General features: G+C 39.9%; 1 protein-coding gene across 2 annotated transcripts in view; it reads left to right on the top strand.

Moving 5' to 3' along the window:
- FAM3C (FAM3 metabolism regulating signaling molecule C) overlaps window positions 1-17,042 on the top strand; it is a 56,718-nt gene that overhangs the window by 15,065 nt on the left and 24,611 nt on the right. For both annotated transcript variants that reach the window (XM_066362560.1, XM_066362559.1), the window contains 2 exons: window positions 5,782-5,836; window positions 10,808-10,912. In XM_066362560.1, coding sequence (XP_066218657.1) covers window positions 5,824-5,836; window positions 10,808-10,912 — 118 coding nt within the window. In that variant the 5' untranslated portion in view covers window positions 5,782-5,823. The remainder of the gene's footprint in view (window positions 1-5,781; window positions 5,837-10,807; window positions 10,913-17,042) is intronic.

The following is a 17,042-nucleotide window of genomic DNA, read 5'->3' as shown; positions in this document are numbered from 1 at the left end:
AGAATTATGTGGATGTCATTCATTTGACTCATTTAAAATTGCATTTGGCCAGCACTGAGATCAAGTTGGATTAAATTCATAGTTTCTTTATATAATCTGTAGTACTTTTTTTCCAGTTTAATGGTTGTTTCTGCTGATATTATTGTGTTTCCCCATGTATAAGACGCTCCTGTGTATTAGACACACTTTAATTTGGGGGCCCAAAATTTGAAGAAAAAAAAAAAGTAGTACAGAACGTTATTGAACTCAAGTTTTATTTATCATAAAATTTATACAATGCCTCATCACTGTCAAAAAGTGGGAAATGCAAGTAAAAACTCTACAACCACTGTATAAGACCCACCCAGTTTTTAGACCCCAAATTTGGGGGGGATGCGTTTATACATGGGGAAATACGGTAAATACATCAATGGATGTGTTTGTGGGCTTCCCTTTCTCCTGTCTTCCAGGACAATCCTAATACACATGCTTAGTCATTTTGTCACATCTCTGGAGTGGCTGGCTGGCTGGCATCAGAGATGAGTGATTCCCAGAGCAGTTTGCAAAAGCCGGATTGATTGGCATGGAAATTTGTCAACAAGCTCCTTATGTTCAGTATGTCAGGGAGCTGCCAAGGTGAAGGGGGGAGGATTTATTTGTAGCCTCAGCGTCTTACCCTTCATATAACCTTAGACAAATCCCTTGACTTCATCGATAATGCCATCCTAATACCCTCTACAGCAGGGGTCCCCAAACTACGGGCCCGCGGGCCACATGCGGCCCCCTGAGGCCATTTCTCTGGCCCCCCGCCGCACTTCTGGAAGGGGCACCTCTTTCATTGGTGGTCAGTGAGAGGAGCATAGTTCCCATTGAAATACTGGTCAGTTGGTTGATTTAAATTTACTTGTTCTTTATTTTAAATATTGTATTTGTTCCTGTTTTGTTTTTTTTACTTTAAAATAAGATCTGTGCAGTGTGCCTAGGGATTTGTTCATAGTTTTTTTTATAGTCTGGCCCTCCAATGGTCTGAGAGACAGTGAACTGGCCCCCTGTGTAAAAAGTTTGGGGACCCCTGCTCTACAGTAAAGGGCTGTTGAGAAGATTACATAAAATAAGAATGTTTGTGAATTGATCAGCTAATGCATTATTACCTGCTTTATTGCTAACTGCCAAGGCCTTCCTCTCCTGGGAAATGATTATTTTTATTGCTTATTTTTTTATGTAGAAGGTGTTTTATTTATTTTTTTTAATTCACATGGTGTAGCGGGAGCCCCTTTCTCAAGAAAAGAATGAAAGTATCACTTACCTGTGTACTGATTTGTTTTTCCTGAAGTAGGTTGATTCTAAGATGGTACCTGCTTGTTCAGGACTGATTTGTACAAAACTTCTCTAAATTAGACTAAAGTAGATAATTGGGCTAAAGGAAGTGTTTATAAGATGTTCAAAGCCATTCAGTATGTCACTTTGAGACCCTAATTTGGGTTCTCTTCTGTAGGCGAGAGCTAGGTCACGTTCTTTTTTTCTTTTATTTAATTTGTATTGATTTGCGAGAGAAAGAAACATCAATTTGTTGTTCCACTTATTTATGCATTCATTGGTTGATGCTTGTATGATCCCTGCCCGGAGACCACACCTGCAACCTTGGCATATTGGGACGATGCTCTAACCAACTGAGCTACCTGGCCGGGGCCCACATTCTTGATTAGTGATTATCCAGAACAGGGTCGTACTGCCCAAAGACGCCCAAGGATGGTGACCCTCCTTGCAGTGGACTCTCAGGTGACAGTGCACTTCATGTATTAGCAACCTGATTGGGTTCAGTCATTTATCTAAAACACAGAAAGTTGTTGTTTTGGCCTATCAGCATTTCACAAATGTACCATCGGAATTGTTTATTGTGTTTTTGTTTTAATCGGTCCTAAAAATATTCTCCTCTATCACCAATATTCTAGTTTTGGTAAGTGGATCTAATTTCTATGTCTCTACCTTTGTTGCAGCACCTTATTTGTTCATTGATTGCTTTCTCATATGTGCCTTGACTGGGGGGCTACAGCAGACCCAGTGATCCCTTGCTCAAGCCAGCGACCTTGGGCTCAAGCTGGCGACCTTGGGGTTTTGAACCTGGGTCCTCTGCGTCCCAGTCTGATGCTCTATCCACTGCGCCACCACCTGGTTAGGTGTCTCTACCTTTTAATGAATATATTATAAAAGTTATAAATCCTTTTACCTGTAGCTTCTGGATTAAAGAGATTTGAATTTCTAATGGAGGCCTCTTTACCTCTTTATTGTTTCTTGTGTTTGTTTTCTCTGGACCTCTTAAATCACTACCTGATCGTTCAAGGTTCAGCCTCAGGTTTATACAAGATCCCATTAAGATTTTGCTCTTTCCCCCAATAAGATGATTATGTGTAATGATTTTCCTTGTTTTGAAATGTCCTCTTTAGAAGACAAGTTTAGAACTCAGTAGCACACTATTAACAGGTGCTCCTGGATTTGCTCTCTGATACATTCAGTAGTCTTTCCTCACGCTGATTTACACTCTTATGAAACTAACATGCTTCTTAAGCATATTAATTAAAAATGGATTAGGATGGAAATTTGATGAGTCTTAATTAATTGAGAGATTTTACTAGATGTTGTTCTCTGAGAAATGGAACGGAAACCACGAAGTCAGCAGGACAGCTGTCGTTGCTTGTATTGCAGTGTTAACTGTGAGCAGTTGAGAAGCAGGCTTGGTAGGCAGTGCAAAGAGGTGGCAGGTGCGTGAGGTAGTGGTGTTAATGGTACAGGTGTGGCCCCCTCAGCAGGTGATGGAAACTGAACTAGGACAGCCCAACTGAAGTGTCTCCCCAGCTGCTTATCACACTTTCAAAGACATTTTCCTAGGCCACACTCGGAAAAGAGTGAAGTGATTGTGAAATGTTAGCTGGGAAGAAAGGTGTGTGGGTGTTGTGAATATAGTGTCCATTTCTGTTAGGACTATTAAGAGGATTTATAACCGCTGAGGTTTGCATTTGAAAAGCCGAGGATTTTTTTTTTTTGCTTTTATGTAACGGTTTGTGGATACTTCAGAATCTCTTCTTTCCATTTGGTTATTTTCCAAACCTGTGGCTAAGTAGTTAGTTTGAATAGATATGGAACATTAACTTTCTCTCTATTGTGTGGAAGGTGTTCAGATAACTAACAAAGGAAAATAAGTCAACAATGCTCAATTCAGTGCTAGTTCAAGTGTTGGTACTTTCTTCGAGGTAAATTGGGCAGAAGAGTATTCACATAAGGGTGTTGACCCTTTGGCCTGCCTGTTTTAGCCATTACCTGGGATAAGCGGGTTCCTTTGAGTTTGTATGCTTATTACTATTATTATTTTAGCCACATTAAGAATTACATGCTATTGGTGAAATGCAGAGTTTGAAAGGCCTGCCTAATTATTCAGTGTTGTGCTTTCTGATTTTTCCTGGGGTTTCCTAGGTCTCAGGGAGGCATGAATTAGATCAGAGGCCAGCGAACTCTGGCCCATGAGCCTAATGCAGCCATTGCCTGATTTTATAAATGGAGTTGCACTTGAACAGAACCACACCCACTGTTTACTTAGGCTCTCTCCCGTGGCTCTGCTGGTGCAAACGGGGCAGAGTTGAGAAGCTGCAGCAGAGCTTGTATGACCCTCCCAGCCTACATTATTTACCGTTTGCCCTTTATCAAAAAAGTTTGCTGACCCCTGAGTTAGATGGTTGTTTTGCCTCTCCACACTAAGGGGCCGCCTTGCTAAATGTGGCAGTCGTATGTCCTGCACCCCTGGCGCTACCCACATGTTTGCATGGGATAAGACATCACCGAGGGCCAGACCAAGGGACCTCTCCTAAACCTAGACCCCCTTGGAATTTCAAAATGACCACAGGAGTGGAATTCCAAGGTAACACCCACAGAGAAGTAAAAGCCCATTGGCATGAACATGTAAGGATGTGCTTATGTATTTGAGGGTCTAAAGCAGGGTCCCCAAACTACGGCCCGCGGGCTGCATGCGCCCCCCCCCAGGCCATTTATCTGGCCCCCACCGTACTTCTGGAAGGGCACCTCTTTCATTGGTGGTCAGTGAGAGGAGCATAGTTCCCATTGAAATACTGGTCAGTTTGTTGATTTAAATTTACTTGTTCTTTATTTTAAATATTGTATTTGTTCCCGTTTTGTTTTTTTACTTTAAAATAAGATATGTGCAGTGTACGTAGGGATTTGTTCATAGTTTTTTTTATAGTTCGGCCCTCCAACGGTCTGAGGGACAGTGAACTGGCCCCCTGTGTAAAAAGTTTGGGGACCCCTGGTCTAAAGGATGGGACTGTCCGTGTGACCACATTATAGCAGATCTCAAGTTTCAAATTCCACAGAGTCCAGTCCAGTCAGAGCATATTTGTTGAGGATTTATCTTTGTGTTTTTAACCCCCCTTCCACCCAGTGGGGGGTGTCACACCTACAGACAAACACATATACACATACAGAAGGGCATTGGTCCTTTGGATGCTCCCCTCCCCCATCAGTCCTTACAGGTAAATAAGGAAACCAGATGTCTCACCTCCGCTCAAGGTCTTCAGAGGTGGGCATTATTTTTAGCTGACCCAAAAATCTATGTATTATTATTAAATCAGACTTCATCAACAAAACATCAGTATGAAAATACAGTCTAAAAAAAATAAAGATGCATTTTTGATTATTGTGATACATTAATCAGGATTTTTTTTTAAATTCCTTTCCTGTGCAGTAATTGAGTAGCCTGCAGTAGCTATCTAGCTAAACTTGGGCATGGCTTCCCTGCTAATCTCATTTACTTGCATTTCCATTTGCTTTTTCTATCTTGAGTTATTTCTTAGGAGGGAAATCCACATACACAGATTGTTTTCCAGTATTTATTTCTTATTAGGAAAACACCAAAGGGTAATCATTTCTTCATTGATGGATAACATACACTGTCAATAATAAGTGCTGGGCTAATTAAAATTGTAATTCTGTACTTTGGAATATATTCTCTTACAAACTTAACTTGAAAACATGAAGAAGAAGAGAACCCTCGTGTTAAGATAAGAAGTCTTTGCTTAACATAGTAACACCTGAATTATGTCACATGCGGAATGAAGTGGCTTCATGTAGTGAGAGAACCCTCGTGTTAAGATAAGAAGTCTTTGCTTAACATAGTAACACCTGAATATGTCACATGCGGAATGAAGTGGCTTCGTGTAGTGTAGTGAGCCCTGGAGCGGGAGCAAGCACACCTAAATCCTAGTCCCGTTCTACCGTTAATTTGTTCCCTGACTGAATAAGCAGTTTCATCTCTGACCCTCTACTGCAAACTGGGAGTTTGGAGTAAATAGCCAGAGTTCCTACTGGTACATAATCACTGGGAGTACTCATCTGTTCCTTAGGCAGCGTATTGAGGAAATTGAAAAATACCACTTGATGTTCATAGGACTAAGGTAGTTATCCTTAAACGTTATAAAAAGACAGATCTGTAAATAACTGGAGACATTATCTTCTCTTCACAAACATGATGGCTGGTTTTCTCTCCTGTGTTCATTCATTTGGGAGCGGGGCGTGGGGTTATGAATGGGCAGTGGAAGACATGACTGTCCATGCAGTAGCTTTGTGGCCCCGTGGAAGGGACAGGCCCAGTGATAAGAGATTTTTCATTAGATGTCAATATTGGTAGACTGCTTAGAAATGTCATGACACTTAGTTTAATAAAGACACACTAAACCCAGTCTAAGGAGGACTGTCCCTTCTAGACCTAATGCTGTTTGCCTTTTCTTTTGATTGTAGGAGCTTATTTAATGACAAGTGCCAAAGACCGAAAAACCAAGCATGAGGGTGGCAGGTAAGGTACACATGTCAACTCAGTAGAAATAATTTTGCTTTTTGTGTAACCTGTTTGCTTAGCAGTGACTAAAGGAAAGGGTAAATAATCGTTTTCTACATCCATGCAAAGCTGAACTTTATCAAGCCGGGTCATTATTTAGCCTCTATGCTTTCTTGTAGTTGGCATATCACAAGTTGGACAGTGTTAATTAAGTGTTTGGGAGCACTGTCATTGAAAGTATTTATGCAGAATATGTTAAGTTACGGTTTTAATGGTCATGTTCCTATATGTTAAGTTTATTTGACTAACAGTACATACATAATGCCCATATACAGATCAATCAGACAACCTTAAGGGGCTGATTTCTGTTTTTGTTAAATTCTAGCTTGTTGAAGAAAATGAGCTGTCAAGCTTAAAAGCTTAAGTTTTTCCAATATGTAAAGATAAATTCAAACTAGTGTATGTAAAGGATTCAATAAAATGTGTGTTTGCTTAAGTGACTGTGCTGTTTGCTAGTCCAAGTTCAATCTGCCTAAATGAGATTATGCGTGGGGCCATCTGTTCCTCAGGCAGCATAGTGAGGAAGTCGGAAAGCACCACTTGATGTTCGTAGTATGAAGGCAGTTCTCCTTAAACGTTAAAACAAGACAGGCGCATAGATCGCTGGAGGGGCTGATGACTTACCTCGTCCTACCTATAGTGAAAAGAAGTGTGATCCTTCCACACCTGCCCAGCCAAGACCCTAGAGGAAGTGCACATTTCACAAATTTCTACCAAGTGTATATCCAACGTAGGAGATAACTTGTAATTTCTCAAAATCAAGATAGGCTTTCTTTTAATTATCATCTTCTTGCCTGCAAACAAAATATTTTCCTACGGGAGCATCTCTTAGAAGAACCTGAAGTCAAGGTGGGTGGGCAAAATATCTCCTAGTTTCAGCCGTAATTGTATAGAATCAAGTACAGGTGATTCAACATCATGATTATTAAAAACAGATAACTGAGGGGTGTTCACTAGTGCTTGTGTAGAAATTCAAAAATCTGTATCTCTCGGTCATGAACTTTATAAAACAATTTTTTTTTGCATCACTGTTTAATTACTAAAGAAAAATATTTCCAGAAATCAAGAGCTTATTTGCGGTTTAAAAAATAACATGTCATAATGTCTATTTTTTTAAACAAAAATATGATCTATGAGTACAGCAGGACTGCGATTATGTATTTCCAGATGAGTTTAAAGGTATATTATTTAATTAAGTATGGTTATTTGAAATAATGAATTTTCCTTTCTCACATAATTCTACATTCATTCTAGTTGAAATGAATTTTGTAGTCTATTTCTTTGATTCTGACAATACTAAGTTTATTTGATGCTTGATTATTCACTGAGTGCTTGTTTTATGTTTGGCACTGTTCCTCATATAGGTCTTCGGGGGATTGCTTTCAGTGAGTCAGTAAGAAAGATTAGCTATTAGTTTATTGCTTTTAAACTAATTAACCCTTTCTCACTTTAAAAAACATCCTGGTTGCTTTGAAATGCACCAATAGTCATTATCGATACAGTGAGGTATTGGTGTCTAAAGTTTATTATACTTTTTGGTTTGTGAAAATAGGGAGACATTCTGATTAGTGCAGTTCATGGCTAGAAGGGAGAGGGAATGTCCCGGGAAGTCATGGATGAGAACCATGCTATGGCACAGGTGGGCCGCTCTGAGTTCAGAATTGGATGGGGACCAGCTCTGGAAGAGCCGCTCTGTACCAGACACTCCAGAACTCTACCATTGTGGAGGTCTGCTAGCCTCCACCTGCCTGTTGGTCTCAGCAACCATCTGCTTGTTCTGTTACCAGTGGTTTCTCCACCACCAACTTTTCTCTCCCTTCGAGCTCTTGTGTCCTCCTAGTCCCTCTGGTGGTTCTGTATGAATGAGTATGCCTTGGTTTAAGACTAAGTTCTACCACTGTTGAGTTATGTGAACTTAGTTAGGCAAGTGGACCAAATTCTTAGCCTGTTTCTATTTGTAAAATGAAAAGACTATCTTAAAAAGCTGTGCAAATGAAATTATGCTCATAAAACATTTAGCTCTGTAGTAGGCACCTACGTCTATGTGTATGTGTATATGTGTAAATATATGGATGTATGGTGAAAATAGCTTTTTTAGTGTAGGCTCAGGTTTAGCTTGGTAATGAATTTAAAATTTCCATATATTATAAACTTGATATTTTAATATTTCAATCTTTGAACAACAAAAGTTTCATCTATCTGCTTTTAAGGGATAGGGAAAGGGCCTGACCAGGTGGTGACACAATGGATAGAGCATCGGACTGGGACGCAGAGGACCCAAGTTCAAAACCCTGAGGTTGCTGGCTTGAGCACAGGCTCATTTGGCTTGTGTGCAGGGTCATTGACTTGAGCCCAAAGGTCACTGGCTTGAAGCCCAAGGTTGCTGGCTTGAGTAAAGGGTCACTTGCTCTGCTGCAGCCCCCTGGTCACGGCACATGTGAGAAAGCAATCAACGAACAACTAAGGAGACAAAGAAGCTGCAATGAAGAATTGATGCTTCTCATCTCTCTACCTTTTTGTCTATCTGTCTCTATTTGTCCTTCTCTCTGTCTCTCTCTCTGTCTCTGTGACACACACACACACACACACACACACACACAGGATAGGGAAAGGTAATCTCTTGTTGCACCTGCCTATACTTGCTAGGAAATGAGATGGTAACCTATACTGTGATATATAATCTTCATGCCAAAAAGTCTTAAATGATCCAGAAGGAATATGCCACCTGTTAGCATTAGTCTATTTAGCAAATGCTTGTTGAGAGTTATTGCTATGTGCCAGACACTCTGCTGGGTCCCGTGGGGGCAAGATCTTAAAGCATGTGGAATTTTATTGCCTCGTGCACTAAAAGTATAGGCAACTTGGAGTTGCTCTTGAAAACAGTTTTTTGGGGGGAGAACATAGGAAATGGAGGGTGGTCGAGACTGGTTACTTCAGTTGTTAGGCTTTCTCCTTGCCATTGCGTTTCTCTATTTAGGGTGTTTCTCAATAGGAGAGAGTAACTCTGAGAAAGTGATGCTCCTTAGCGTCATTAGCCTTTCTGAGCGCTGTTGATTGATTGCTTGCTTGCTTGATTTTTTTTCTTTCTTTTTTTTTTTTTTAACTTTTTCATTGATTTGAGAGAGGAAGGGAGAGAGAGGAAGGGAGGGGGGAGGCAGAGAGAGAGAAAAGCATCAACTCACTGGCCCCTGGTTGTTCCACTTAGTTGTGCACTCATTGATTGCTTCATGTACATGCCCTGACCAGGAATAGAACCTGCAACCTCCCTGTCCCAGGATGACTCTATCCACTGGGCATCCCGGCCAGGGCCCCCTTCTCTCTTCTTAATGAAGTAGTCCTGATGTCTTGAGGTTTATGAAAATAGGAGGAGCATAGTGCTTTTTTACTCTTCCTTGCCTAATAAGTTGACGTTCAGTAGATTTTCGGGAGAATATAGTAATTTGGTGGTAGAGTACTGGACAAAGGCACAGAGCTGTGTCAGGATCCCTGAATTCTGGTCCTTGTGCCGGTCCACTGAATTATCTCTAATTTGGGGCAGTTGCCTCACCTCTGGACATTTGTTTCCTTAAGGAGAATGAGATAACTAATGACCCTGTCGCAGTGGTCCCTCGTCTATGTGGGGAGTTATATTCCAGAACCCCCTGTGATAAGTGAAAACCTGCAAAGTAGCAACCTTATATTTATTTTATTATTTATATATATTTTAAGGCTTTATAAACCCTCCCCACAGTCTTATAAACCTTTCCCACACTTATTTTGCTTATTTTACCACAAAAGTAATTAAAATAACAAATAAAGAAAAATACCTATATACCGCAAAATCCCATGATATAGTGAAAAATCCGTGATACAAAATTGGATATATACAATTAAAAAATCCACAGTACAGTGAGACTGCGAAAAGTGAACCGCGATCAGGCGAGGGACGACTTGTACCTCTTTTACATGGAATAAATTAGGCTTTTGGAAAGGGAGGGGAATAGAGAGTGGACAAACACCCATATTGTACCTGAATAATGCGATGGCTCTGAGATCCTAAGCGGGAGAGGATATATTTCTTCCCTGTCACTTTCCATTTTCTTTCTGTCACTTTCCATTTCTTTTCTGGTCACTTTCCATATTCTCTCCCCTCTTGCACGTTTTCTTTTTCTTTCCTAGATTTACTTAGCTTTGGAGAAAAAAAAGGACAAATGATGATTCATCTTAAGCAGTTAATTAGTTAATAGTAGTGCTACCTAATTGTAAGGCACTCAGAAATGGTTAAAGATACAAAGGTATGAAGAACTGAACTAAGAGTCTGTCTTCATAGAGCTGACCATGTAACCACATCGGGAATCGTATGTGTTAGAGGCCAGGTGACATCCAGGAGTGGCGAGGGCCTGTCTCTAGATATCAGCTCTGAGAAGGAATACATTTTGTTACCGTCCCAGGAGCACTCAGTGTCCCCGAGATATAGGCTGGTTGGTGACACCCACTTAGTGGACATCTTGCTCTGCTGCCTTCGTACCTCCAGACCTTCCAGGGCCGGCATCATGCCTGTATGGTGTTACTGCCTTTTATTTTCGAAAAGGATAAGGAATTGGGTCATCCAGCATACTTGGTGGCAGTCTTCTGTTGGCTACGACACTTTTGTGTGGTCAGCCAGCAGTTGATGGAAGGTCATTGTTCTGCAAAATTAAGCAGATGACTCAATCAGTTCTTTATTTAGATTCCTAGCCAATCTGATAATTCTTTGATCAGGAAAATCTTTTATCTGGATGGATATTTGATACAATTTTTGTTGAAACTAAAGTAAAATTAAGCTCAATAGATAAAAAGTAAAAAATGTATTGGTCTTAAAACTGTTTTTTATAAAGTTACCCTTTCCACTTCAGTGTTCTACAGTAAAAGTCCTGTGGGCTCATCCGCTCAATTCTGCCCTTTGTCTAGGTGCTGCAAAGCTGGTGCTAGCAGTGGCCGTGTTTTTACTGACGTTTTATGTCATTTCTCAAGTATTTGAAATAAAAATGGATGCAAGTTTAGGAAACCTATTTGGTAAGTTATTTTTTTTCCCCTTTCTTAATCTTGTTTTTGATGTGATTGTCTCTTTACCACTTTTCAACGTTAAGTCACTGCTGTGTAGTCTGACTAGAAAAGGAAATGTAATTATACCAGTAAGCGTGATTTATTAGAATATTTTAAGATACATAATAGAAAGTCTTGAAATTAATTCAGTATAAAGCATAAATCTTCCATTCAACACTTTGAGTGTATTTAATGGGGTCTATTTTATATAAGCTTAGGGTCATTAATCATGACATTCGAAATGTGCATTCTAGAAGGCGTCACTCTGAGTTGGCTGATAGAAAACTTGGAACCAAACTTAGTCCTCAATTAAAAAATAGTTAGGAATCATGATAATGCATTTTAAGTACCAACCATAAAAATCCATTTTGCTTTTTCTACCCTTATTGTCCTTCTGCAACACTTTTCTCTTCACCAATTTGTTTAATGCTATATTGTAAGCATACCTTTGAAAGCTACCTTAATTCTTAATTCTGTTTTTAACAAAATATTTACATTAATTAAACAAATTAGCATTTGAAAAGTTTGCATAAGCTTGGCTGTTGTTTGAGGTATAAAAAAACTGAGAGGCTGTGAAATCGGTTAACTGTGTTTTGACCAAATAGGCAAAAAGGGGGATGTAACAACAGACAGACCTCTGGAATGGTGAATTTTGTTTTCAGTGAGTTACCACAAGACGTAATTCACTTTTACATCTAGTTTCAAGACTCCCTTAAGCCAGTGCTTCTCAAATGTCACTGTCAAAGGAATTTCCAGGGAATCCTGGTGACTGCAGATTCTGACTAATTGTCTGAATGGAGCCTGGGAATCTGCATTTCTAACAAGCTCCCAGGCGATGCTGAGGTTCCTGCCCATGGACCACATTCAGAGTACCGGGGCTTTAGACAGTTTGGGCGTGTAGTCCTCCATATATGTATAACATTTTTAGGGGACTTTCTGACAATGAGTATTTAAGTGTACTTCCTTGTATTGCACTGAAGTCTGCCTTTTGTATACCCGGGTAATAACCATTCACCTGTTTCTACCTGCTCAAGTTCTCTTCCGCATTGATGACCTTTCAAATAGTTCAAGTGCAGTCAGTCATACTCCTTCAGGTCATCTTTTCACAGGTTTCCATCCTACCGAGTTACAGACTCTTCCCTTTCCATCATTCCTTTTAATGTGCTGGGTATTCTGAGTCATCTGTTGCTCAGCCCCCATCTGAGAAGTGCCCAGGACCCAGCATAGAGCTGTTCCTACACAGTAGTGTGAGAGCTGACTGACTTCTGTGACCACATACAGCGTCTCTGTTACGACAGAGGCCCGGCCTGGCAACTGCTTTCGGTTGAATGGTGGGGCAGCAAGAAACTGAAGGCACTGAGGACTTGCTCATTGTTGCTATGGGAACAGTATGTACAGCTCATTCTTCTAAGAAAGGCGGATGGTTAAGGAAGAAGAATATGGGATGGTGGTTTGAGGCAGGAGTGAGTTGAGCATTTTTTCTTTTTCAGAATAATAGGGAGACTTCCACTTGCCTAGAGGTCATGGGCAAAGATTCAGTGAATGACAAACCAGTGGGAAGAGACTGAGCAGACCAGAACAGCAGGTCCTTGAGAGAAGTGAGGCAACGGGGCCATTGGCTCAAATCAAACCTCAGGGTACAGGACCACTGTTTTCAGAGGAGAGGCTGGATGAGCCCCTGATAGCCCTAGTTCGGATCTTCATTTCTAGTCTGGACCCTTGCTGTAAATGTCACAGGGATCTTGCTGTCTGTTTTCCTCTTTTGAAATCTGCCTATCTCACCACTGCCAGAATTGCTAAAGCTAATTAACCTTTGGTACTTCCGGTTACCAGAGAGTGAAATCTACACGCCCTGCTCAGGATGGACTCAGCCCCCACCTGCCTCTGCTTCTCACCTGTTCTCCACCCTGCCCGCCCTCCCGAGCCTCACCCACTCTGCGCCCATCTGCACATTATCTGGGGACACAGTTCCTGTCCTTTCTTTCCTTGGCCTTTGCTCATGCTGGCTCCTCACCCTGTGCATCTTTCTCATCTCCCCTTCATCTGTTAATCCTTTCCAGTTTTTTTCAAAGCTGTATAAATGCCCCTTCATGAGAGATACTGTACTTGAACCTCCCTCTTTCCTATTAGAAGGTATTGCTCCTGTTTGTTCTCATGCATAGGAGTTATATCGCAATTGGACACTGATTTTATTCTGCTTCCCATTATAGTTTTATTTCTTTTATCCTTTTTCATGGTTCTGTCTTCCTTTCCCAGAGAATTGGTCCTGAGGGCAGTAATATCTTCATGCCTCATCCAGTGTCTAGTGCTGGCCCCGTGAATAACAAATGCTGATTGAATGGGAAATGAATGTAGGTGTTGAGGATTAGGATTTTTACATGGAAAAAAGAGCATTCCCAAAGTGAGATGCATTTAAAACCCTATTAGTTAAAAAGCTGCTGGTCATCAGCCATGAGCAAATGCTGGGCTACTTTAACTGCGATAGTTATTTCTTTTAGTTTTCACTTTGATTTTTCCTAATGTTGGGAACCTGCAAGGTTCTATAATGTGAGTTTTAGCTGTTTGATTTAGGCATTCTTAGGGCAGATGGTTAATTGTGTTGTCATGACATAAGTTTTATCCACAAAACCTTATTGGATTCCAGTCTATTGAATTGGTGAAAATTTAATTTGTATGGGTATATTTTACTTCTCATTTTAGAATAACTGAGCAAAGGTGGAGATATGGTTATCATTGCTTTTTTTTTTAGCATATAACTTAATTTACCAAAAGGTAACAAGTTAAACTGGACATGAGGATTGTTTCTATAATCACTAAGTTAGGGGGCCATAAGACTAACTATATTTCTTTTCTTTAAATTACATTTTTAATTACCGTTGACATGCAATATTATATTAGTTTCAAGTGTACAACATCATGATTAGACATTTATATAACTTATGATCACCCCAATAAATCTAGTAACTGTAAGGTATTTTCCCCACCAACGAAGAAGGAAGGGCGTAGCCACCAAGTGTGGAACAGCAAAAGCTTTATTTAGTACAGTGCTTCCCCGTTGAGGTTCTCTGGTCCGCAAAACGGGGGCTAGAGAAGTCACAGGGGGGATCCGCATGGTAGTAATTCATAGGGTTGTTAGGGTGGTCCAGTTGATATGACTTGGCAAAATTTCATTGGCTGACTGACAGTCGTTCTTTTTCAAAGGGCTCCTGGGAAGTTTCTTTTAGCGCACATGGGTGTGGGTGGTTCCAGCCAAAGTTCCCCCATTGCCCACCTACCTCATAGGAACTAGAGTTTTTTTGGTGGTGAATATTTCCATTTTTTTAATCTTGTTGATGTAATAACTTGATAGTTTCTATAAATTTAAATTCAGGTTGACTATATAATACTGTTGTAGAAAAATAAAACAGACTTACATCTAGAAAGAAAGAATGAAAATTTTTACCCACAATTATTAGTTGAAATTACCAAAGTAGATTAATTGTGATTATTTTAAAAAACAATTTTTAACACAACTTTTTATTTTGTAGATTCACATGCATTTGTAAGAAATAATGCACTTTGCTCAGTTTTTCACTAAGATCTTACAAAATTATGTGCAGTGTCACACACACACACACACACACAATCTGTACAGTGTCACAGACAGGACATCAACATGGACACAATCTACCATTTTTAGGATTGTGATTTAACATAGGGTTAGTTTTTAGTGTGGATATTTAACATCTAGTGAATGTAATGAACATGGTCCAGAGATCATTTTTGCATATTGCTACAAATACAGTGCTCTGTGAGTTCATTTATTTTTACCTTTTCAGACTTAACCCATTGAAATAATGTATACATAAATTACTTCACATTACTAAAAACCAAAGTATAAAATAATTCTATTTTCTTTAGTCTGACTGTTTGAAGACATTTCATTGATGAAACCAAATCAGAAATGTTTATTATTATTGTTCCTTGAAGTGAAAAGTTGTACGTCTTGAAAGAAATGAAGATTTAAAGCTATCAAGGTAGTTTGAGGAATAAAAGTTGCAAAAAAGTCAGGATTTTGTGTTTGTGTGCTGTGCCCATGTGCTGCATGTGGAAAATATCTTCTTTTATTTATGAAAAATTGCCCGTTTGGCCTCCAAGTGTTAAAATTCTCAGAATTGCAGGCCTAGGAGAAGGCTTTCAGTTTTGATGAATATAAAATAAAAATTAGTTTTCAACTGGAAAGAAATGCCTTTCACAAGTTTCTTTACCTTGAAACATCTCCCCTTATGCACAGATTAAATAGAGGTGATGTTATACTGCTCACAGAATTCAGGGGATGTTTCATAGCTTCATATTCATTTTGAAATATCCCCTAACTTTTGTGAACAGTATATTTACTTAAAAGCCTGATGATTAAGAAACTGCTTTTCCCAAAATTGAACATATCCCAGTTTAAAAAAAAAAAATCTAATGTTTATTTATTTTAGAGAGACAGAAGAGGGGGTAGAGAGAGAGAGAGAAAGAAAAAGAGAAACATAGGTTTGCTTTTCCACTTCTTTATGCATTTAGTGGTTGATTCTTGTATGTGCCCTCACTGAAGATCAAACTCACAACCTTGTGTATCGGGACAGCGCTCTAACCAACTGAACTACCCACCAGGATAAATTTTTTGTGGTAGCATTTACTGTTTTTACAGTTCTTAAGCAAACTAGTTTGACCATTATAGAGGCTCATCCCTGGTTTCCCTACCTTCAGCCAGTCTCTTCCTCTGAGCGTTAGGTGAATATTGGCATCTCTAAGATTCTCTCTTCACTACTTTAAATTCTCTCTTTGGGGAGCCCCACCCAATCATTGGGTAATTTTCTAGTTTATACTTGTATCGCATGTCTCATTTACTGCTGGCCTCCAAACTTTGCCACTTGGATCTTCTCTAAGTGTCTTAAAATTTAAGTCCAACATAGGACTCATCACCATTCCTTCTCCCATCTGCTCACTGGAATATAAACATCCTGAATGCAGACATGGTGTCCCCCACCCCCACTGGCTCATATGAATGGAAAAGTGAATGTCTCTAATGACAAATGTCTGAGAGACAAACTTGATTCCTCCCTTTCTGCCACTCCTGCTTCTGGTCTATTCCCAGGTTTGGTCAGTGTTGCTTTCTTAGTTGTTCCGAGCCTGCCTGTTCCTTTCCAGCCTACCTTTGTTCAGGTTGCTACCCTTTTCTACCTGGATTCCTTCAGCAGCATCCTTGAACCCTCTACAGACTGTTCTCCAGGCGACAGTCAGAAGACTTGGTTTGAAAACTATATCCTGGCTTCTGTTCCTGGCAGGACTAGCAGTGTTTGTACACATGATCATTAGAGTTCAGACACCTGTTCCTGGGGGTGGTGCAACATGGATTTGGGCACTAGAATGATAGAGGGCTTTGGAAGCTAGCTCAGCCAATTACTAATTGTGGCATAGAACAAATCAAATCAGCAAACCTCTTCTGTCCCTAGTCTTTCTCTTTAAAGCAGGGATGATGCTCAGATCAATAATATATGCAGAAGTACTGATAGACGGGCCAGCATGCTTGAAGAAGCTTTGTTATATTCCTACCCCTGTTCCGATCCCACTGTCTCCTCTTATCTGGTTTCCATACATTAGGTGTACTAGAACTACTGATTTGAACAACATTCTCCTGTAAGCATCTTAAAACCAGAGGCTGATGATATACATGTTCGCTCAGGACTAAGTAAAATGGAGAATTTCTAGTTCTCATGCTGTTCATCACTGGTTGCTAATAACTCTAGGCTTTCTTGTTTACAACAGTGAGAGCACTGGACCAATTGGTCTCTATAATTATCCTTTCCTCACACTTATGGCATAATTAAGAAAAAAATGACATAATTAATGAAATTGAAAGAACAAGCCCCAGTAAATCCAGTCCCCTAATTTACTAAGTGATCATTTTTTTGTTTTTCTTCAGTCTTTGTTTTTATCCATGGATATTTTTGACACAGACAGTTTGCTTACTTCTTTCTTCCAAATGCATTTGGCTTTTTCTGTGTTGCTGCACGCCTCCATGACTTCAGTGATGCATAATATTCTGAGTGTTCCATAGAGTTTGCAAGCCTTC

This window comes from Saccopteryx leptura, chromosome 2 (genome assembly GCF_036850995.1).
Source record: "Saccopteryx leptura isolate mSacLep1 chromosome 2, mSacLep1_pri_phased_curated, whole genome shotgun sequence".
Lineage (NCBI taxonomy): Eukaryota > Metazoa > Chordata > Mammalia > Chiroptera > Emballonuridae > Saccopteryx > Saccopteryx leptura.
This window is presented reverse-complemented; position numbering and strand designations above follow the sequence as displayed.